Source organism: Oryctolagus cuniculus, chromosome 7 (genome assembly GCF_051225735.1).
Source record: "Oryctolagus cuniculus isolate XC-2025 breed Fujian yellow rabbit chromosome 7, ASM5122573v1, whole genome shotgun sequence".
Classification (NCBI taxonomy): domain Eukaryota; kingdom Metazoa; phylum Chordata; class Mammalia; order Lagomorpha; family Leporidae; genus Oryctolagus; species Oryctolagus cuniculus.
The window spans coordinates 21,221,353-21,244,600 of NC_142873.1; the positions used below are offsets into that span (position 1 = coordinate 21,221,353).

At 41.4% G+C, this 23,248-nt stretch overlaps 1 protein-coding gene across 12 annotated transcripts in view; it reads right to left on the reverse strand.

Moving 5' to 3' along the window:
• The window catches only part of ACTR3B (actin related protein 3B), a 121,353-nt gene that overhangs the window by 46,126 nt on the left and 51,979 nt on the right, over nucleotides 1-23,248 (reverse strand). For 7 of the 12 annotated variants that reach the window (XR_016210371.1, XR_016210372.1, XR_016210368.1 and 4 more), the window contains 4 exons: nucleotides 18,501-18,625; nucleotides 17,169-17,279; nucleotides 2,328-2,423; nucleotides 691-798 (listed from right to left, as the gene is read on the reverse strand). Coding sequence is in view for 6 of the 12 variants with exons in the window: in XM_008263927.5 (XP_008262149.1) it covers nucleotides 691-798; nucleotides 2,328-2,423; nucleotides 17,169-17,279; nucleotides 18,501-18,625 (440 nt within the window). In the remaining 6 variants the exon portion in view is untranslated. The remainder of the gene's footprint in view (nucleotides 1-690; nucleotides 799-2,327; nucleotides 2,424-17,168; nucleotides 17,280-18,500; nucleotides 18,626-23,248) is intronic. The other 5 variants (XR_016210370.1, XR_016210369.1, XM_008263930.5 and 2 more) reach the window with 1 other exon arrangement.

Genomic DNA, 23,248 nt, shown 5'->3' on the forward strand with positions numbered 1-23,248 from the left:
TTTCCTGCTGAAGCACCTGGAAGGCAGCATAGATAATGGCCAAGGTGTTGGGTTCCTGGCTCCTGGCCTCAGCCTCACCCAGCCCTAGCTGTTGCGGCCATTTGGGCAGTGAACCAGTAGACGGAAGATCTCGATCTCTCTCTCTCTTCCCCTTCTTCTCCCCATTTTCCCCTCTCTGAATCACTGTTTTCCAAATAAATTTAAAATATTTTTTAAAAAATAAAAAAAACAGAATTAACTTCTCTAAAACACAAGCTAAAAGCATTCACACCTTTTCATAAAACATAGACATATTCTTTCAAATGGTCATGCAGTTGCCCTACACTCCCAATATCCAAAATGATGTGTATCTCCAACAGCTCGGAACTCTAAGCCTAGATGATGTCTCTGCTGCTGATGTCAGACCCATGGGAATGATGCTATACACCGGAAATCCCAAACAACCACTGATACTCTGACTATAGAAATTTGCCACTATGATTGTTAAATGGCCAAAGTCACAAATATTGACCATCTTTTTTACTTTTCTCACATATCTGACTTTCTAAAACACTAGACTTTTACAAATACAACTCTCATTTAAAAAGTGGTATCTTACTTGTAAAAGGGTAGCTGGCTTATTTAATTTCTTCACTTACCTCCAATCAGATGGTAAGCCTAGGGGAGTTAGGTATTAACTATGGAGCTTACCACTGGGATCACATGGGTGACGCCGTCCCCGCTGTCAATGACTATCCCTGTCAACGTGCGCTCGCCAACTTGTCGAGATGTCCAGGACGCTGCTAAGGCCAGCACTGCCTGGAGAGAAGACAGAAACCACGAGTACACAGGGAACTTCTTCTAAAGTGCTGTGCCTGCTTATCCTTGGGTGCGACCAATAAACTCTTACTGAGTAAGTCTGGGCAACTCTTTCCTTTCCCTTTCTCCCATCACTCCCCCCACGGAATTTCTATTCCAACTTGCACAACTGAACATACAAAGTTTCAAACTCCAGGAGTCAAGTTTTCAATAAAGAAGACTAAGGTTTTACAAAGAAAATCCAGTGAAAAGGGAATTCTAATATGTAAATAGAAGACTAATGTCTAATCCACTACTTCCCCACCTTTTAATGACCAGACAGCTGCTATAAAACCACTTGTGAAGCTTTAAAATACAGATCAGCAGGCCTCCCACCCAGAAATTCTAATACCGGAGATCTAGGAGCTCTCAACCAGGGGCAGATGTGCTCCCCGAGAGAACATCTGGCAGTATCTAATATCACTTTTCTTGTTACACTTGTGAAGAGACAGGTGACTGGTGGTGGTGGTCTTCTCACAGGTAGAGGCCAGGGCTACTGCCAAATATCCTGCAATGCACAAGACAGCCCCACAGGAAAGAACTACCCAACTCAAAGCACAGTCTGTACTCAATCTGTACTTTCAAACACTCCCCAGGGGTGAACTTGATACACAGACCACTCTGACAACCACTGGTACACTGTTTACTCAAGTGTTTCCCTATCCCATGCAACATAAAAAATTTAAGGAGGCAGGGAAAGATCTGTGGTTAACTAAATTTGGAAGTGCTGGAACAAATTTACAGAGACTATGCCATATTAATATGCACGGTCAGTCACCATGAGGAGACCACAGAATGCAGTACCTCCCAAATCTATTTTCCTGTGAAACTCCTTCTCCTCCTTTTTTAAAGCAGGGACTGCTCCTATGCAGATACATTTGGGAAGCACCCATTTTGTTTATAATTCTCAAAATTACAGCCAATTCCATTTAAAAAAAAAAAGGTGGCAGATATAACAAACAAAAACAACCCCAACAACCCCAAAAAAGTCACATCAAGTACAAATCTCTTCAAAAGGAGATTTGTAAGCTCATGGAAACACAGGATCTCTCAGAAGCAAGAAAATAAAGTGGGACTAAAAAGGGGAAACCTTGTAAAGATATTTATTTTTTTCAACACTCTACAGTAAGCAAAAGAAGCCAAGCAGAGATTCACACTTGAATTTCTATTCTGTCACCTAGAAAAAAAACACATTAGACACAAATACACAGAAAAAGAGAGAGCTACACGGTCCATACCAGTAATACAAATATAAAAGTAAAAGTCATGGGACCTGTTCCCCACTGTTTTGGTTCATACCTGTGTGTGGGAGTGTGGGGGTGTGGGGGGTGTGGGAGTGGGGGGGGGGTGTGGGGGTGTGGGAGTGGCTGAAGGAGTGAGAACAGGAAGTTGATACTGCATTATCTCAGGACAGAGACCCTCTGGAGTTACCACTCCTTCCACACTGGCCAGCTAAGATTCTTTGGGAATCACACAACAACTGTTTTTACCTGAACTGCAATGTAGAGTCCTGGGACATTAAATGACTCAAACATAATTTCTGCAAGATATTCTCTATTTTCTGGGGTGTTCAGCGGAGGTTCTGTCTGTAAGAAAACATTCACTATATTTAGTGTTCACCCAAATTTCAAGAATTACATCAGAACCATAAAAAGCTTAACCAAAAACATGTTGGCTAGGATATTATACAACTTTCTAATTTTACAGAGTATGACCAGAGTAATTAATTAAAGAAATCTGGCTGTGGGCCTTAAAAGATTTAAGATGCCAGAGTACAGACCTCCCTGAAGGCTTCTGTTCCTATTATCCACCCAAAACAAGAACAAGGGATAGAAAAGGAAACTCTATCTTTGAGGCCACAACACAAAAACACCCTGAATATCCCTGAAGCAAGTTGCCAAGGGCAGTGAAAACATAGCCAAGTTGAGTGAGGACACCCAAGGCAGATACCAGTGACTTAGAAAAGCTCCCCAGGGGCCAACGCTGTTGGCGCAGCAGGTTAAAGCCCTGGCCTGAAGCGCCGGCATCTCATATGGATGCCAGTTCTAGTCCTGGCTGCTCCTCTTCTGATCCAGCTCTCTGCTATGGCCTGGGATAGCAGTGGAAGATGGCCCAAGTCCTTGGGCCCCTGAACCCACGTGGGAGATCCGGAGGAGGCTCCTGGCTCCTGGCTTTGGATCAGCGCAGCTCCAGCTATTGCGGCCATCTGGGGAGTGAACCAGTGGATGGAAGACCTCTCTCTCTGTCTCTACCTCTCTCTGCAACTCTTCCAAATAAATAAAAATAATCCTTTAAAAATTTTTAAAAAGAAAAGTTCCCTGAAGCAGAGCCCAAGGAGCAAGTTGCTGCCTGGACATATCCAGTGTAAACAGAAGAAGCTTCCTGACCCCTCTACGACTTCTCCCACCACAGAGCTGCCAGGGACGCTAGGTTAGGCCAAACACCTGTACTGCCCAGCACAAGGCAGAAAGCCCAAAGCACAGTTTCCTCACACACTGGGCCTCCCTAACCTACACTCACAAACATGGATCAAGAAACATTCCTCTCATTCAAAGATGAGTAAAGAGTGCAATGACACTGGCCACAAAAACACTGGAAGAGGGGAAGGGGACTGGTGTTGTGTGTTAAAGTACCACCTGGGTCACCCACATCCCGTAACGGAGCACTGGTTTGGGTCCTGGGCTCCTCCACTTCTGATCCAGCCCCCTAATAATGCACCTGAGGAAGCAGCAGTAGATGCTCCAAGTGCTTGGACCCCTGCTACCCATGTGGGAGATCCAGAAGGAGTTCCAGGCTCCTGGCTTCAGCCACTTGTGGCCATTTGGGGAGTGACCCAACAGATGGAAGATTTCTTCCTTTCTGTGTCTCTCTCTACCTCTCCGTCACTCTGTTTCTCAAATAAACAAATAAATCTTTTTTTTTTAATGAAAAGAAGGAAAAAGAGGGGAAAGAAAAGTAATAGGACAAACTAATGGCAGATAAAAAATACATGCCTAGAAATATATTAAAAACAAAGCTGAAGAACATCATCCAAAGATATTTCCAAGAATTCAATATGTATTTTAAAACAATAACCATTATCAAATAGGAGGAAATGGCAGGATAACAGAAAGATTAAAAAGAAAAAAATCTACTTTGTATCATTTAGCAATGTGCTGTGAATATTTTTCCATGTCAGCACATATAGAGCTACACTTCATACTTAAAGCTGCAAAAATAAATAATTTTCTGGGCCTTTTGACAAAAAAATTTAAAAAAAGAGTCCATATTTTCTTTCATTACAGATTGAATCCTGTCCCCTTCCCCCAAAAAAAATCCACATATTGAAGCCTTAAATTCAATGTGACTATATTTGGAGCAAAGCCTTTAGGGTCACAGTTAAGGTTAAATGAGGTCATATGGATGGAGGTCTAATCCAATAGAACTGGTAGCCTTAAAAAAAAAAAAAAAAAGGAAGTGCCACCACAGGGCTCTCTCTCCACCTATGTCAGCACAGAGAAAGGCCATGTGAAAACACAAGAAGCTGGTCATTTACAAGCCAGAAAAAGGGTCCTCAACCAGGAACCAATTCTAACAGCACTTTGTTCTCAGATTTTTAGTCTCCAGAATCACAGGAAAGTAAATTTCTGATGCTCAAGTCACTCAGTCTGTGTTATTTTGTGATGACAGCACAGCAGAGTAACACACACTTAAGGTGGTAACGGGACAGCCAGCCTTGGTCTTCCACACTGGGACTCAGGGGGCCATTCCTGCAGAGTCTTCACAGCAAAAAAAAAAATCCAATAATGCCACACCTGGTTGGGCTATCAATCAACTATGCTGCAAAAACAAAGTATCTTAGAACATGTAAGAACTTAGAAGGGCCCAGCACTGGGGCACAGCAGGTTCAAGCCTCTGCTGTAACACTGGCATCCCATAGGTACACCAGTTCAAGTCCCTGATGCTCCACTTCTTTTATATTTTTTTTTAAGATTTTATCTATTATTTGACAGAGTTACAGACAGTGAGAGAGAGAGAGACAGAGAGAAAGGTCTTCCTTCCGTTGGTTCACCCCCCAAATGGCCACAACAGCCGGAGCTGCGCTGATCCGAAGCCAGGAGTTAGGTGCTTCTTCCTGGTCTCCCACACGGGTTCAGGGGCCCAAGGACTTGGCCATCTTCTACTGCTTTCCCAGGCCATAGCAAAGAGCTGGACTGGAAGAGGAGCAACCAGGACTGGAACCTGGAGCCCATATGGGATGCTGGCGCCGCAGGCGGAGGATTAACACAGTGCGCCATGGCGCCTGTCCCCTATGCTCCACTTCTGATGCAATTGCCTGCTAATGTGCTGAGAAAGCAGCAGAAGATGGTTCAAGTACTTGAGTCCCTGTCAGTCACATGAGAGACCCAGATGGAGTTCCTGGCTCCTGGCTTCATTCTCGCCTAGCAGTTGTGGCCATTTGTAGAATGACCCAGCAGATGGAAGATCTCTCTTTTTCTCTGTCTCTCCCACTCTCTGTAACTCTGCCTTTCAAATAAATAAATATTTTATTAAAGGTAAGGGGTGGCATTGAGGCATGGCAGGTAAAGCTACCACCTGCAATACCAGCATACAATACAGATGCTAGTTTGTGTCCTGGCTGTTCCAATTCCGATCCCACTCCCTGCTAATGGCCTAGGGAAAGCAGCAGAAGATGGCCCAAGTGTTTGGGTCTCTGCCACTTATGTGGGAGACTGGATGAAGCTCCTGGCTTTGGCAAGGCCCAGTCCTGGCCATTACAGCCATTTGGGGAGTGAACAAGCTGATGAAAGATCTATCTCTCCCTCTCTCTCTGTAACTCTGACTTTCAGACTCATCTCATCTTTACAAAAAGAATACTTAGGAAATTTTGGCTGCCAACAGCCCTTCATGAATTAATTATTAAAAGATAAACTTTATCCAAACAATAATAATACAGAAAAAAAATGAAGTTTTACAATAAAAAAAAGAATACATTTAAGATGTAGGACTAAAAAATTTTCTTTTATAGTAAATTACAGAAGGAAATGTAAATGTTACAAATTACACAAAAGAAATACCACAGAGTTGAGAGGTGTATACACAAATGAGACAGCATAGGCACAATCTCTTAATTTGAAATCAAAAGATACAAAGTAAAACAAAGTAGCAGAGAGATTAATATGCATAAAGTTATACCTGTTAAATCAGAATAAGCTTATTTATTAGTTATCAGTCAAAAGCAAATGATTGAGAAAAGGAAAAGGAAGTAAGAATATTTGAAAATGAAGAGACCAGTGTCGTTGCACAGTAAGCTTAGCTGCCACTTGTGACACCGGCATCCCCTATCTGAGTGCCTGCTGAAGTCACAGCTGCTCTGTTTCTGATCCAGCTTCCTGTTAATTCACCTAGAAAGGCAGTGGAAGATGGCCCAAGGATTTGAGCCTCAGCCACCCACATGGGAGACCTGGATGAAGTTCCCAGCTGCTTGCTTTGGCTGGCCCAGACTTGGCTGTTGTGGCCATTTTGGGAGTGAACCAGTGGATGAAAGGTATATCTCTCTCTCTCTTTCAAATAAATAAATAAAACTTTTTTTAAAACAAAATATTTGAAAACATGAACATGGTCAATGATCAAAATAGGAAATCACCCCCAAACAAATACAGGGTAAATAAATAAAATTATATAAAATACCCAAGGAAAAAACCTTCAAATTGTTAGATAGAACACATATCTAATAAGAAACCAAGAGGAAAAAAAAGTCTTGAGTTTAAAAAAAAAACTGGTGTATAAATAAACCCACTAAAAATAGAAAGAATAAAATAACTGTATTAAGACTAAACACGTGTGTCATACAGCAGCATGCCATTCCAGTCTGGAAGTGCTCTTAAGTCAAATCCCAGCCTCCCATGCTACTAGGTCTGGAAAGTCATCTCGTCTTCCTCAGTGTTTCCTCACTGGTTAAATGGTGGTAACAAGCACCTAGCTCACAGAGTTGCAAAGACTAAAGGACATCTAAGGAATGTGCTCAGAGCAATACCTGGGTGTGGATATGGTCCAATGAAGTGAGTTATCATTACTAAAATGACTGGCAAATATAAATGAGAAACTCACCTACTAAGAGAAAATGTCTCTGAGTTAAGACCAAATAAAATCAAATTGCATTAACAGCCTAAAGATCCATCTAAAACAAACCAGTCCAGAAAGATCAAAAATCTACATTATTTGTAAGTACTGGAAATTCGTGAATAATCTAAATGTCAATCGCTGAATAACTAAATTATGCTACATCCATTAAATATTAACACTTTGCAGTAATTAAAAGGGATGAGTTCCATATATATAACAAGAAACAATCTCTATGATGAACTGTTAAAAGAGAAAGGTATCTCATTCCCATTACATTCTTAAATAGCCTTTGTATCAAAAATTTGTAAAGAACTCCCTTTCTCTCTGTAAATCTGCCTTCCAAATAAAATAAATCTTTTTTTTTTTTAAAGTGAAAACAAAGAAAACTTTTTAAAACACAAGTTATGTGGGGGGATGGGGAAACCAGAGTTGCTCTTCAGTGGGTATGGAGTTGCAAGATGGAAGCTCTATTACAAAATAATGTGAGTACAGTTAACACTACTGAACTGAACACTTAAAAATGGCTGAGACTAGATTTTATATTACGTGGGGAATTGCAACCACAATCTAAACAAAAAACTTTCAAAGTAAGACACACATCCCACGTTGGAGTAAAACCTGGGTCTAACACCTAGCTCCAGCTCCTGACTCCAGCTTCCTATAACGCAGACCCTGGGAGGCAGCAGGTGATGATTCAAGTACTTGAGTCTCCGTCACCCATCTGAGAGACCCAGATAGAGTTCTAGGCTCCTGGCTTCAGCCCGGCCCAGATTCGGCTATTAAGGCTAAAGGAAGGAAATTCTGAAACATACTACAAAATGGATGAATCCTGAATACATCGATAAGTCAAATAAGCCAATCACAAAAAGACAAATAACTGTATGACTGTACTTACATAAAGTACCAAGCAGTAGTAAAATTCATACAGACAGAAAGTAGAAGGGTGGTTGCCAGCAACCAAGAGGGGGAAACAGGGCTGGTGCTGTGGTATAGTAGGTAAAACCACCACATGCAACACTGGCATCCCATTTAATCACCAGTTCAAGCCCCTGCTGCTCCACTTCTAAACTAGCTCCTGCTAAAAAGCCAAGAAAAGCAGTAGAAAATGGCCTAAGTGTTTGGGTCCCTGCCACCCACATGGGAGACCCAGATGGAGTTCCAGGCTCTTGGCTCCAGCCTGGCCAAGCCTCAGCTGTTGCAGCCATTTGTGGAGTGAACCAGTGGATGGAAGACCTGTCTCTCCCTCTCTGTAGCTCTTTCAAACAAATAAGTCTTTAAAAAAAAAAAAAAAAAGAGGGAGAAACAGCAAGGTGGTTTTTAATGTGGACAGACTTATCAATTGGGAAGATGAGAAAGTTCTGGAAACATGGTTGTACAACAATGTGATTGTACAAGGGTACCTCAAAAAATTCATGGAAAATAGAATTAAATGGCTCAAAAAACTTGAAATCTAGGTATATTTTTTCATAATATGCATTTTCCATGAACTTTGTTAAGATCCCTCTACTTGCTGCCACTATACATTCAAAAATGATTAAAATGATAAATTTTATGCTACATCCATTTTACAGTAAAAAACTGTAAATCAAAAAAAAGTTGACAGAAATAATAGTAATAAAAAAATCAATATAAAACTGATACATGAAAGAGAACATGAATAGGCAACTCACAAGAGGAAAGACAACTAATAAATGTGAAAAATATCAGTCATTAAAGACGGAAATTAGATCAGGGCAAATATTTGACACGGCAGTTAAGATAACACTTGGGATGCCCACATCCTATATGTGAGTCCCTGGGTTCCTGTCTCAGCTCTGCTTCCAATTCCGGCTTCCTGCTAGTGTGCATTCTGAGAGGCAGCAGGTGATGGTTCAGTACGTGGGTGCCTGCCACCCAAGTGGGAGACACAAAATGAGTTCTAGCCTCCTGGCTTCAGACTGCCAAGTCCCAGATGTTGCAGGCATTTGGGGCATAAACCAACAGATGAAAGATCTCTCTCTACCTCATAAAAGTTAAATAAACGAAAAGCTTTTTAAAGTTTTAATGATATTAATGCTCACAAAAGTATAAAAAAGTGGCCCTCTTGTGTATAACTGATGGCAGTGTGAAATAGCATGCTATAGTTAGACTCATAAAATTATTAACATTTCTATACTCCAAAATTAAACACAGGTAGTTCTTTTTAAATAAGAAATGCTCCAAATACATAAAAAAGAAACCCATAACAAATTTACATTGTTTCTTATAGAACCAAGAAATCTGGGGTTGTATTGTAGCGCAGCCAGCTAAGCTGACACCTAAAGCGCCGGCATCCCACAAGTACCAGTTTGAGTCTCAGCTTTTCCATTTCCAATCCAGCTCCCTGATAATGCACCTGGGAAAGCAGTGAAAGATGCCCCAAGTACTTGGGTCCCTGCCACTCATGTGAGAGATACAGATGGAGCTCCTGGCTCCTGGCTTCAACCTGGCCCAGCCCTGGCTTCTGCAGCCATTTGGGGAGTGAACCAGCAGATGGAAGACCTCTGTGTTTCTCCCTCTCTCTCTTATTCTGCCTTTCAAATAAAATAAATATTTTTTTTAAATATAAGAAATTTAAAGCAGAAGTAAATAAGAAGAAGTGCTAAACAGACAGGAAATACCTACTGGATAGATTACAAATCTGTTAATAGGAGGACTAGCAAAACTAGAGAATACAGGACTGAGTATAACAAACAGAGGTGCAAAGAGTAAATGAAAGCATGCTAAATGTTAACAATAACTATGCTGACATGGCAACATTATGAAAGGTTCAGTGAAAGAGTCCAAATTTCCTATATCCTACTCCCAGTTCTACTATAAAGAGGAGAAATCTTTCCATGAGGGGTTACACTCTGAGTGGTGGTCTGAGACAAGACCACACAAACTCCTAACAGAACGCCTGATTTACTCATCTGCAGACAGAGAAGTCAGCAGGGGCCCACAGGCAACACAGAGCAGGAGGAAACGTAGCCCATTTTGCCACAGCTTCTCCCTGGCCTGCTGGCTTCCTACTGTGGAGGACATGTTCCCAGAAGGCAGAATCCAGCCAGAGCCGTGCAAGCAGCTGAATTCTCGTTTTGCCACTGTCCCTCAGACAGGTGAGTCACATCGTTATGGCAGGCACCTGACTTCTAGTCACTGACCTTGTGAGTTCTTTACTGACACACTACTCATCTATTAGAGGAAATCGCAACAGGCCCAGACTAAAACCACTTCCCAGACTTCCCTGTGGATAGAGATGACCATGTGAGTAAGTTCTGGCCATCACGATATAAAAGCTTCTCTGAAAACCCCTTACAAAGTTGAAGGTAGACTCTAGTACCAGATTCCCTCCTACCCTTAATATCTCTTCATTCCTGGAACACTGAGGTAACGACTGGAGCTGCAGTAAGCAACCAGTGATCATGAGGCATTCCTTAGAATGGAAGTCATGCACTAAAGACACTAGAGAGATCCCTACTGATACCAGGGAGTTGTCAAACTACATTTATTTAAGAAAAATAAAACCCCTAACTCGTTTAAACTACTGTTTTTTATACCTATTACTTGCAGCCAAACACAATCTTTGAATGATTAAAATCTATGTACTTCCATTTAAGGAAACATTTATAATATAATCAGATTATATGAGTAAATGAGTAACCCATATCTGATCACCCACATCTGATATGAGATGTGGGTGTCCTGAGTAGAAATTTAACCACCAAGCCAATGCATACCCTAAGCATTTATATTAAAAAAAAAAAAAAGGTTTATTTACTGCAATAATAGCGATATGAAGGGGGAGTAATTTCAGGTACATGTACTCAATTTGCTTTCTTTATACAGAAATATGGATTGGCTCATTCATTATTCATTTTTGAATCAATACTAAGCGATAATTTTACTATTGTGAAAAAAAGCTTATATAGCTTGTATTCATGTAATAGTCTAATCACGCTTCAATATATATATTAAAAAGCAAAACCTCAATTTACATATCCTCAATTTAGATAAATAAAGGTTTATTTATTTGAATGGCAGAGTTGGGGGGGGGGGTGAGGGAGAGAGGGAGAAAGAGAGAGATCTCCCATCTATCAGTTGGTTCACTCCCCAAATGGCTACAATGTCTGGAGCTGGGCCAGACTGAAACCAGGAGCATGGAACTCTACCCATGTCTCCCGTGTGGATGCAGAAGCCCAAGGACTTGGGTTGTTTTTTTTTGCTGCCTTGTCAGGCACATTAGCAGGAAGCTAGATGGTAAGCGGAGCAGCCGGGGCTTGCACTGACATCCATACAGAATGCCAGCTTTGCAGGTGGTGGCTTTAGGCACTGTGTCACAACACTGTCCCTCCAATTTAGATCTTGTTTTAAAAAGTGGTTTGGGAACATTTTAAAAAATTTATCTCCTAAGGAATAATTACCACGTCTATAGTAATAGGCATAGAAGAAATGGGTTGGGGCCTGTTATGGCATAGTGGGTTAAGCTGGTGACTCTGGTATCCTGGATCATAGTGCTGTTTCCTCTGCTTCCGATTCAGCTAATGTGTCTGGGAAGGCAGCAGAAGGCAACCCAAGTGCTTGGGCCCCTGCCACCCATGTGGGACATCTGGATGGAATCCCTGGCTCCTGGTTTTAGCCTGGCCCAGCTTTGGCTGTTGGGAACATTTGGAAGATCTCTGTCTCTGTCTCCCTGAGTTGCTCTGTTTTTCAAATTAACTAACTAACTACGTAAATCTTTTTTTTTTTTTTTTTTGACAGGCAGAGTGGACAGTGAGAGAGAGAGACAGAGACAGAGAGAAAGGTCTTCCTTTTCCATTGGTTCACTCCCCAATGGCCGCCACGAGCAGCGCACTGCGGCCGGTGCACTACGCTGATCCGATGGCCGGAGCCAGGTGCTTCTCCTGGTCTCCCATGCAGGTGTAGGGCCCAAGCACTTGGGCCATCCTCCACTGCACTCCCGGGCCACAGCAGAGAGCTGGACAGGAAGAGGGGCAACCAAGACAGAATCTGGCGCCCTGAGACTAGAACCCGGTGTGCCAGCGCCGCAGGCAGAAGATTAGCCTAGTGAGCCACGGCGCCGGCCCTACATAAATCTTTTAATGGTTTATGATTATGGTTCTCAGATCTATGAGAATATGGCCTTAAGAATGCTTCAAACTTTTTAAATAACATATAAATGCTCAAAGAAGCAAGAACAGGAGAGGAGATGACAACAAACTAAAACCTGGAAATCCAGTGGTAATTAACTAGCAAATCCAAGGCAACTGGCCTCAATGCTGGTTTGCTGGTTAGTAACTACTGAGTTGGACAAGACAGGTCCAAACCATTCTGAGTAACTTAGCAGGTCAAGACACAATCCTATATTGTGATTCATACATACATTACTGCTAATAAACAGCTATCAAATTTCTGGAGATTTATTTTTATTCATGTGAAAGGCATGAGACAGACTGACCAACAAAGACAAAGTGAGAGATCTTCCATCTGTTGGTTCACTACCCCAAATGCCCACAACAGCCAGACTGGGCCAAGCTGAAGTCAGGAAGCTGGAAACTCAATCTTGGTCTTTCATATGGGTAGCAGGGACTCAAGTACTTCAGCCATCACCTGTTGCTTCCCATGGTGCACCTTACCAGGAAGCTGGCTTGGAAACAGAGGCGGGACTCAAAGCCAGGCACTCTGGTAATGGGATGTGGGCATCCCAAGTGGTGCCTTAACCTGACACACAAGGCCCACCCCTCCATTTTTTACTTCACTGATTCTTGAAACAAACGTTCCTTCAGAGCCATAACCTGAACTTCACACGGGGATTTCAGGATAATTGCAGACTCTCTAAAATACGAAGGATTTTTGGTGATCAGAGTTCTCTCAACCAATCATCAACATGTAAATGCTACTGACTCCAAACCAACATCTGTGACTTTGAGCTGCTTCTGTTGAGGCCTCTTTACCTGTTTAGCCCAGTAACCTCTAGACCACGGCAGATACAAAACTAAACTCTCCTTTATCCTCCCTCCAGTGAGATTTTTTTAATGTCTCAGAGCTCAGCCAAGGAAATTACTACCAACCCACTCCTCAAGCTAACACTGAATCTTCCTGGCTTCCTCGTCTACCTGCTACCAGTTCTAATCACCAAGGTTGATGAATTCTATCTCCTGTATATCTCTACTACGTATTATAGAACTTACCCAGCCAACTGTATATACTTCAAAGAATGGTAAGAGACAAGCTTTGTGAGCACCCAAGAATGATAAGGTCAACCATGAGAGCAGAAGAAATAACTAACTGAATAGTAAAAAATAAGCCTGTCCGTATTCTACTTGAGGCTGACTCTGATTTCTCAGTTCATCTCAATTTCCACACATTCTCAAGGTGTGAACATACTGCTGGACAAAAGTAATTCTAATCAATGTGTGCTCTTCCTAAGACACTGTTTTACCCCCAAGTAAAACCCACCTGCCACAGCTGGTATAGACAAAAATCCCCCTCTGCTGAAGGGGAATTATTTTTCTCACAATCACTAAGAGTTGTTGTCTTAGTCGCTTACAAGGACCCTTCCTGAGAGAATCCCATGATGGTTTTGACTGTAATGTTCACCTGACACCATTTTCAGAACTCTACAAAAGCTGTTAACTGCCCTGCATCTACTCCTCCTTTCATTCAGGTACTCATCCTCTCTCCCTGGATTTTTTATGAAGACTATGAGGATCAGCCACGCCCCCTCTCCAGTCTCTAAAATACAAACTTGCAATGATACCTATTGCTTTCCCCACCTCTCTCTCGGCCTCCAGTTATACTAGCCGGTTCCTCAAGTTATCACTCTCTTGCTCTCTGCCAGTCACTGGCAAGGGCTGCTTGATGGTTCTTGTACGATTAACAATCAGAAAGCCTGAAAAATCTCCTCAAAAGTTCTAACTCTGGAGTACTACAACATTTTTTTTAAAAGATTTATTTATTTATTTGAAAGGTGGAGTTACAGAGGCAGAGGGAGAGAGAGAGTGTGTGTGTGTGACGGGGGGGGGGAGGGTCTCCTCAAGAGCTCTAACTCAATTTCTAACTCTGGAGTACTACACCTTTTTTTTAATTAATTTATTTATTTGAAAGGTGAAGTTATAGAGGCATAGGTAGAGAGGAAGACAGAGACAGAGAGAGAAAGAGAGAGAAAGAGAAAGGTCTTCCATCCACTGGTTCACTCCCCAAATGGCCACAATGGCCGGAGCTGCACCCATCTGAAGCCAGGAGTCTGGAGCTTTTTCCAGGTCTCCCACGTAGGGCAGGGTCCCAAACACTTAGGCCATCTTCTACTGCTTTCCCAGGCCATAGCAGAGAGCTGGATAGGAAGTGGAGCAGACAGGTCTCAAACCGATGTTCATATGGGATGCTGGCACTGCAGGCGGTGGCTTTACCTGCTATGCCACAGCACCAACCCTTACAACTCTTTAAAATATATCAGTCCATTGTGAACTCTGGGCAATTCAATATTGAAAAGAGTATGACTCCATTTGCCATTCCTTGAGTCTCTGAGCCTCTTGAAAATCTCAGGTGCTAATGAGCTCACTGTCAGTTTGCACTCAGCAGTCAGGAAGGACAACTGGGTGAGCTCCCCAAGGACCCTCAGCATGGGCCTCTTAGACTTAAACCTGGAGGCCTCACCTGATGCTGCAGCTCAGTAAGCATCTTCTACTCACTTCAACAGCCTGGCCATAATTCTCTTAACTACTCTAGAAACTGACAAGGATGGACATCATCCTGAGGAAATCTACCATTCTATCACTTCTTCAACACATCATGCAAAGAACTGACTTACAGAATACAAAACACATGTAATACAAAGTTTTCTCATTTTTTTAATAATAAACTTGATTATTTGTAAAAATTGAAGGCACCCATTTTCAGCCAACAGACTTCTTCACTTTTACAATGAACACCTCCAATTCTGTCCTGGAAAGTGGCTGTGTTTTTACTAGCTTCTATTTGTCAGTTACGTTTTTTAAGAAAGAAAATTCTCTTAGTAAAAATGTTCTGTGGACTGTGTGTCCTGCATCTGTTCCACAGGCCTAAAGATCAGGTGTCCCTCTAAGGGGAGCAGGAAGAACTGCTGGCACAGTAAGCTGAGGCAGACAGGAGGAAGCAGCTGGGCATGGTGCCTGGTCCTAAAATCCTGTCCAACAGGTAGTTATGTGATACGCTACAGAGGGAAAAATGCCAGATATGACAGGTGGGAATCTGATCTGTTTTGGCTATAAAGAAAAAGCTACTCATACACATTGTCAGTTTTTTGGCTCCATTTGTTTTACATAAACCATTCTAGATGTACAAGCGAGAAAATACATAGAGTGGCCTATAAAAGCCATACGTGGCCATTCCAACTGTGAAAATGTAACCAGGAAAAAAGAGATCAGAACACTTGCAAGGGCTTATTCTAATAGATGTTAAATATATAAATTCCACTGACTATTAGTCTTGCACTTAACGTATTTTTTAAACCAGGTAATCCTAAATACCACTACATATTCTACCATTAGAATTAAGTGAGTGGATCTGGGACCATTTGATAATGGGAAAAAATCTAAAGCTAAACTACGTAGGCTTTAACATGCAGCTTTTGTTACATGAAATTGCTCTCTATAAAGCATTTCATATATACAATTAATTTTAGCTTAAGGAGAACATTTTATGGAAGGAAACACATAATGCTGAGTAGAAAATCAGAACAGATCCTATAACCAAGAGACATGTCTTCCTATTTCTCTGTAATGTTTTATTTTGTTTGAATAAGCTCAATTAAGTACCATAATCAGGGACCATAACTCAGTTCGGTTTTATTTTACAGAAACTTTAAACCCTGGGGCGGGGGAGGACATCTTGACTCAGTTTGCTCTGCTACAGTAAATCACAATACGCACAGACATTTGGTGACTTCAAAGATATCTAAGTACACAGTTGGTTTCTTGCCCAAATCTATTCCTGCTTCCCTCATGCTTGCCTGTGCAGGCCCGTGTAGGTACTGATCCTCCTCGCAGAGTCCAGGTGATCACAGTCACCATCACAGCCCCGGGACGGACTCCAGATGTCTAAACCAGTCAAGGTAATTGCATTCCTCTTGCCAGTGACCAGGTTAAGCCTGGGCAACTGGGGTGAATCTGCTGGAAAGGTTCTGGAGAAAGGACTTCTAAAACCTTAAAAAGTGATGTGCGAGGAAAACCTTCCCTCATGTAGGACCTTTGGCAGCTATTCTGGGGCAGGACAGAAACCAAGAGAAAAGGTCAAGTTCAAACACTAGGCTGCATTTTCAATTCCATCACTAAGCTGCTAAAATAACCAGTGTTAGAATCACCTATCGCTGGCCTTCCTGTTTTGTTAAGATAATAAGTCCATTTTGGCTCTGGATGTTTTTATTGAGTTTTCTGTTACTTGCAAAACAGCATCCTGATTCATGCAGGTATCTTTATTTTTATTTATTTTATTTATTTGAAAGGCAGAGAGGGAAAGAGACAGAGAAAGATCCTCCATCCACTGGTTCACTCTCCAAATGCCCCTGACAGCCAAGGCTGGGCAAGGCCCAAGCAGAGAGCCAGGAACTCAATCCAGGTCTCCCACATGGACAGCAGGGACCAACGTACTTGAGCAAATACATGCTGCCTTCCAGGTACACACAGCAGGAAGCTGGATTCAGACGCAGAATAGGAGCTGGATCCAGGCACTCCAATATGGCGTGTGGAGTTTTGAGTGATATCTTTTTTTTTTTTTTTTTTTTTTGACAGGCAGAGTGGACAGTGAGAGAGAGAGACAGAGAGAAAGGTCTTCCTTTGCCGTTGGTTCACCCTCCAATGGCCGCCACTGCAGCCGGCGCACCGCGCTGATCCGATGGCAGGAGCCAGGATCCAGGTGCTTTTCCTGGTCTCCCATGGGGTGCAGGGCCCAAGCACCTGGGCCATCCTCCACTGCACTCCCTGGCCATAGCAGAGAGCTGGCCTGGAAGAGGGGCAACCGGGACAGAATCCGGCGCCCCAACCGGGACTAGAACCCGGTGTGCCGGCGCCACAAGGTGGAGGATTAGCCTATTGAGCCACGGCGCCGGCTTGAGTGATATCTTAACCTCTGTACCAAACACTTGCCCCTGCAAATATCTTTAGAAGGAATTAAAAACTATCTAGGAAAGAATACACTGAGTTTAAAATCTAAGCAATTTGGAATTTACAGGGATATAAATTCCAATTACTCACCATTAAAAAATAATGGTCTTCCGGTTCAGCTCGAAGATACTTAAAAACTACCTGTTCCATGAACCTTTCCATAAGATCCCAGTCTTCAATGATTCCATGTCGTATAGGCCACTGAAGCAAGAGAAACCAAAATGTGTCAAGCTTTACTTCATGACAACAAGAACAGCTTAACAACATTAATACAGAAGAGACGGTGTTGTTAAAGAATAAGTATCTCCCAGTGCAATTAATGTGGAGTCATGTAAAGAAACAACAGGTATTTTAAAAGAAAGACTAAGTCATCTCACTGCTTACATTCTATTCTACTCATTTCTAAGTACAAAGAATCACCTTAACAATGAGGGACAGATAGAAAAGTGTAGCTCATATACCAAACAACTGGATGTGGAGCTTTTTATTTTGTTTTGTTTTAAAGAAAACGTCTTCTTAAATAATGTGTTTCTTTTAAATTAATCCATCTGCAGTTTTCTACATCTGACAGGCTAATTAGTCAACCTGTAATTTTCCCTAGGAGCAGATCTTGCTTTCATGGTAACACAGTGTGTGTTTGCTGAATCAATTCTGCATTCCAAGGTTTTGCTAATTCACTTGATCCTTCACTCAAAAATACCCCTTGACTATTTATTTTATTCAAAAGGAAGAGAAACAGAGGCAGAGACAGACAGAGCTTCCACCTGCTGGTTCACTCTCCAAATGCACCCAACAGCTAAGACTGGTTCAGGACAAAGCCTATAGCCAGGAACTCAATCTAGGTCTCCCACAGAGGTGGCAAGAGACCCAATTACTAGAACCATTCATTACCTGCTGCCTCTTGGAATCTGCACTGGCAGAAAGCTGGAGTCAAGAGCTACAGCCTATAAACAAACTCAGGCACTCTGATATGGAACACAGACCTTTTAGCTGCTAGGCCAAATGTCTGCCTCATATCCCTACTCTAAAACCACCACCATCATAGCTTTTCAATCATCATCATAAAGAATATATCCCAGGAAATGGGAATTTAGCCTAGTGGTTAAGATACCCAAGTTCCACCTCAGAGTGACCTGGGTCCAATTCCCAGCTCTAGCACCTGACTTCAGCTTTTTGCTAATGCAGACCTTGGGAAGCAGCAGGTGATGGCCAAATAATTGAGTTCCTGCCATCTACAAAGGAGACCTGTATTGTGTTTTAGCTCCTGGCTCTGGCTCTGGCCCCACCCCAGCCATTGTGGGCATTTGGGAAGTGGACCAGTAGATGGGAGCTCCTTTCCAGATAATGTATCATTTTGCATTTTTCATTCCACTGCTCTGTTTCTGGCTCTACATTAAGAGGAAATTCCTGTCAGAAGTTTACCTTGGTAGCATATGTAGGTTTATCAATGGCTTCATCCCCTATGAAAAAATCAAGGTCATCAACTCCCCTCAACACTCTCCTTTGGGCTTGGTCGACTACCTTTGCTGACTCCCTGATGGCAATACCTTAAAAAGAAAGAAAGAAAGAAAAAAAGAAAGAAAGAAAGAAAACACAAAGATTTCCATCACTATTCACATTTATTTGAATGATCAAGAAAAGATAATATAATTCTTAAGTATGTACAAGTAAATTTTCAATGTCAGGGCTTTATCAGGAGTCAAGGGTAGTCACAGAAAAGATACTGTCACTGAGCACATAAAATAATACAAAAATAAGTTATTAGGTGCCAGCATTGTTTTTAGTATGGTACAAAGGAATTTAGCTGGTGTGTTTTTAATGTTGACAAAACCTATATTACTAATCTCTCGGTTTCATCTGGAAAAATCTCTTAGGATAATAATGAAATGCCTATGGATTATATATGAATAAGTTCTAATCTTGAATATACAGTGTGGAAGAGGATACCACAGAAGAGGAGAGTAAAATAAAAAATAATGTCTATATGCTCTTAAGTCATTTTAACAAAACTATATAAACAGCTTTAAAGTATAATTTTAGTTGGTACAGAGAGAACAAAACAAAAAAAAAAGCTGTGTAAATGGAAAACCTAGATTACTGATTAATGTTTGCTGTAAAAATTAAGGTATAGTAATCAAACAATCATACAATAAAACAACTTCAAATGTAAATAGCTTTTTTAAACACCACCTTAAATATTTTGGAATATGCTTAATTGTAAATAACCACACAAAACCTGACTACAAAATTTAGCATCTAATGAAATATGGTAGGCTTCACAAAGACTCAATTTTTCACTTAGATTCCAACCCTGGTCACACTCGGAGCTCCCACACACTCATGATTCATCACCAGGTCGTGACATCCCCTTCCCCTTGAAGCATTCCTTGACAACCTGGCAGTTTAGGCTAAGTTTAGGATGCTTCCAGTGGCCCTTCTATATTACCAGAAAGGCATTTTTTCATGGTGAATTATTCGTGCTTACGATCAATCTACCAACTAGACTATAGACTCTTTAAGGTTTGGTATCATAAATCTTTTACTGGTGACAGGCACACATGTCAACAAATAATAGTTTATATGAAGGTATTTCAAAAACTCAGAGAAAATGGAAATAAAAGATAAGTTTATTTTGATGCTCATAATTTTTGAAATCCCTGCATAATCCATGAACTTTCTGAAGACCCGCTGTATTTCGAAACAGTCTGCTAAGTGTTTCTTTTTGTACACTATTTCACTTAACCTTTTTTTTTAAAGATTTATTTGTTTATTTGAAAGTCAGAGTTACACAGAGAGAGGAGAGGCAGAGAGAGAGAGAGAGAGAGAGGTCTTCCATCCACTGGTGCACTCCCCAACTGGCTGCAACGGCCAGAACTGCACTGATCCAAAGCCAGGAGCCAGGAGCTTCTTCCAGATCTCTCACACAGGTGCAGGGGCCCAAGGGGTTAGGCCACCCTCCACTGCTTTCCTAGTCCACAGCAGAGTTGGATTGGAAGTGGAGCAGCCAAGACTCGAATCGGCGCCCATATGGGATGCCGGCACTGCAGGCGTTGGCTTTACCTGCTACGCCACAGCACCAGCCCCTCACTTAACCTTAACGACAGCTTAAGGGAAGATAAGTACTATTATCTACATTTTACAGAAGCAGAGGCTTAAACAAGCAAATTCACCCAGTCGAAGAGACAGAGTCAAGATCTGCACCTAAGCAGGCTACTATCAGCAAGGCATTAGAGAAATATTTAAGTTAATACTCTAGGAGCAGGTGTTGTGGCACAGCAGGTTAAGCTACTGCCTGCAATGCCACCAGTGCCTGCAGTGCCAGTTGGAGTGTTCCATTTCCAATCTAGCTTCTTGCTAATACACCTGGGAAGGTAGCAGAAGATGGCCCAAGTGCTTGGACCCCTGCCACACACATAGGAGACCTGGATGGAGTTTCAAGCTCCTAGCTTTGGCCTGACCAACCCCAGCCATTGCAGCCATTTGGATGGAACAGGATGGAAGATCTCTTTCTCTCTCTGTATCTTCTTCTCTGTAACTCTGTCTTTGGAATAAATAAATAAATCTTTAAAAGAAGAAAGGAACTGCAGATGATTTGTGCTTTCCTCTACTAAGTGTGGCTTTTAAACTATGAAAAGAAGAAGAAAGAAGAAAATTAAAAGTTACTGTTTTGTTGGTAAGCCATAGCATTACTCTGTTACCTCTTAAATTCATTTATCCTCAGAGCATTATTTACAAGTGAAAAGTTCTCAAGGTACGTCAGGCTACATAACTTCCTCAAATAAGAAACTAAGTTTGCTGTAAAACTGCCTTAAAATTATTCCAAAACAAATCCATAAATATATACATTATCTTTAAAAGTAGATTGCCTGAAATTCCTGATTTATTACAGAGGAAGAATAACAACAAAGCTGTAAACGCGAATTGTAAGCCTGTTTCTGAGAAAGGCATCTTAAAGCAACAGGGTGAAAGGTGAAAAGAAAAGGACACAAGTGCAAAAATCACACTGAAACTTTCAACTTAGAAAAGGAGGCATAAATCTACAGGACTGAAGAAAGCAGAGGTGGTGTGAAATGCTGGACTCTGGGCCTAGAGACAGTCTAGTATCAGAAGTGGCGAGTACATCTGGGGCCCTGGGCTGAGACTGGGCTAAAAGTCTGGTGGGCCATAACTGACTGAGGCAATCTGCAGAAATAAATAAAATTTATCTCTGAAAACTGACCAGATGTCATTCAACTAGCATACTGACAGACACTACACAGAATATCTGATGCATAAGATGGCCAGCGGCAGACCTCAAAAAATCCTCATACAGTATGCTAGTACATGACACAGATTCCATTCACTGTGCAAAATTACACTTAATTATGCATGAATTTAGAATTAAACTGACAAGACTAACATTAAGACAGTGAAAAGATGCTGCAATTCATGACATCATTCAGGTTTATCAAGAATATGAGGACAATACATTTAACCAAAAGTAAAAGAAAAACCATCACCTTTAAAAAAAGTTAATGAAACTACGATACTTAAAAATTTAAATGACAACAAAGTATTATTCCTCCCAAAAAGGTAAATAAAAGCACTGTCATCCCAGACAATAGTAAATCTATGTTGCCTTAGAAATAAAGAATACTTCTTTCAATTATTATTTAGGAAGCAACTGAATCCATGCAAGAGAACAAAGAGAGAGCTTATATATAAAATCTTTTGTACATACTAGACACTAGTCCAAACAGTCCTTATTGAAAATCATGAAGTATCTAAGAATGTATGTAAGAACATTTAGTGTAGAATAATAATTCATATGTCATCCCAGCTGTCTCCAGCACATCGCAGCATATTACAGAGATCCTGACTTTCCCTCCAACTCAGCAGTAATGTTGCAACTATTGTGAACCTGAGGTACTTATTTTGTTAGTTTTTTTTTTATTTTAAATATTTATTTATTTTATTTGAAAGAGAGAGAGAAAGAGATCTTCCATCCATTGGTTCACTCCCCAAATGACTGCAACAGGCAGGCCTGGGCTAGGCTGAAGCTAGGAGCCAGGAGCCTCCTGTGAGTCTCCCACCTGGTGCAGAGGCCCAGGGACCATCTCAAGCACATTAGTAGGGAGCTAGATCAGAAGTAGAGCAGCCGCAACTCGAACCAGTGCCCATATGGGATGCTGGCATCACAGGAAGTGGCTTAACCCACTATATCACAATGCTGACCCCGAACTTGTTTTTGACAACGAAGTTATATAAGGCCACTGAACGAGTAGCCAAGAAGGCGATTTTAGCAATGTTTACTGAAAGAGCATGAAGACAGGAACTCCTAACCAGGAGGGACAGAATTCTACTACATACTGGGGGTTTATATATGTAAAACAACAAGAGATTTTTCACAGACCAAAAGAAGAATTTTATATTAGGACCTGTCAAGGGAATTATTTATTTTTTCCATACTCTTGAAACTGATCACTGATACATGGTTAAGATAAATTGGTTACCTGGCCATTTGCTCTGGCCTGGAACCAGAGCAAATGCCTTTACATTACAAGGCTTACTTTCCCAACTGGATTGATAAAAGCCATCTACATTATAGGTGAGGCCCTTTGCCCTCTCCCTGTCTGACACTTCCCACTTTTAACTCCAACAGTAACATGGAGATCATCCCCCAGCTGAGTGCCACCAAAGGCCAAGGGGAGAACCTGAACTTCAATCCCAAACTGGCAGCAACATTCAGAATCTCCTAACATACTTAAAATGTTCAATTTTAATTTTAAAATCTCTTACCATAACAAGAATCAGGAACATCTCAAGGAAAACGAGAAAAGACAACTGACAGGCAAGAATACTAATGTGACACAGGTATTACAATTATCAAACAAGGATTTGGGGAGCCATCATGAAATGTTTCAATAAACAAATGAAAAAGAAAAAAAAGAAAATCTCAGCAATGAAATATAAAGTCACAGCAAATTAACAGAAGATATAACAAATTCCCATAAGTGAATTTTAGATTGATTGAAATAACTATCTTGGTTCCAAGATGGCAGAGTAGGGAAGGAGTTTGCTGCTCTAGCCCAGAAGAATATAGTTTTTAAAAAGTGGGGATGCTGTAGTCTCAGGGAAGGAATAGGGAAAAAATGGCAGAGGAAGCTCTACTGAAATTAGAGGGACACAGT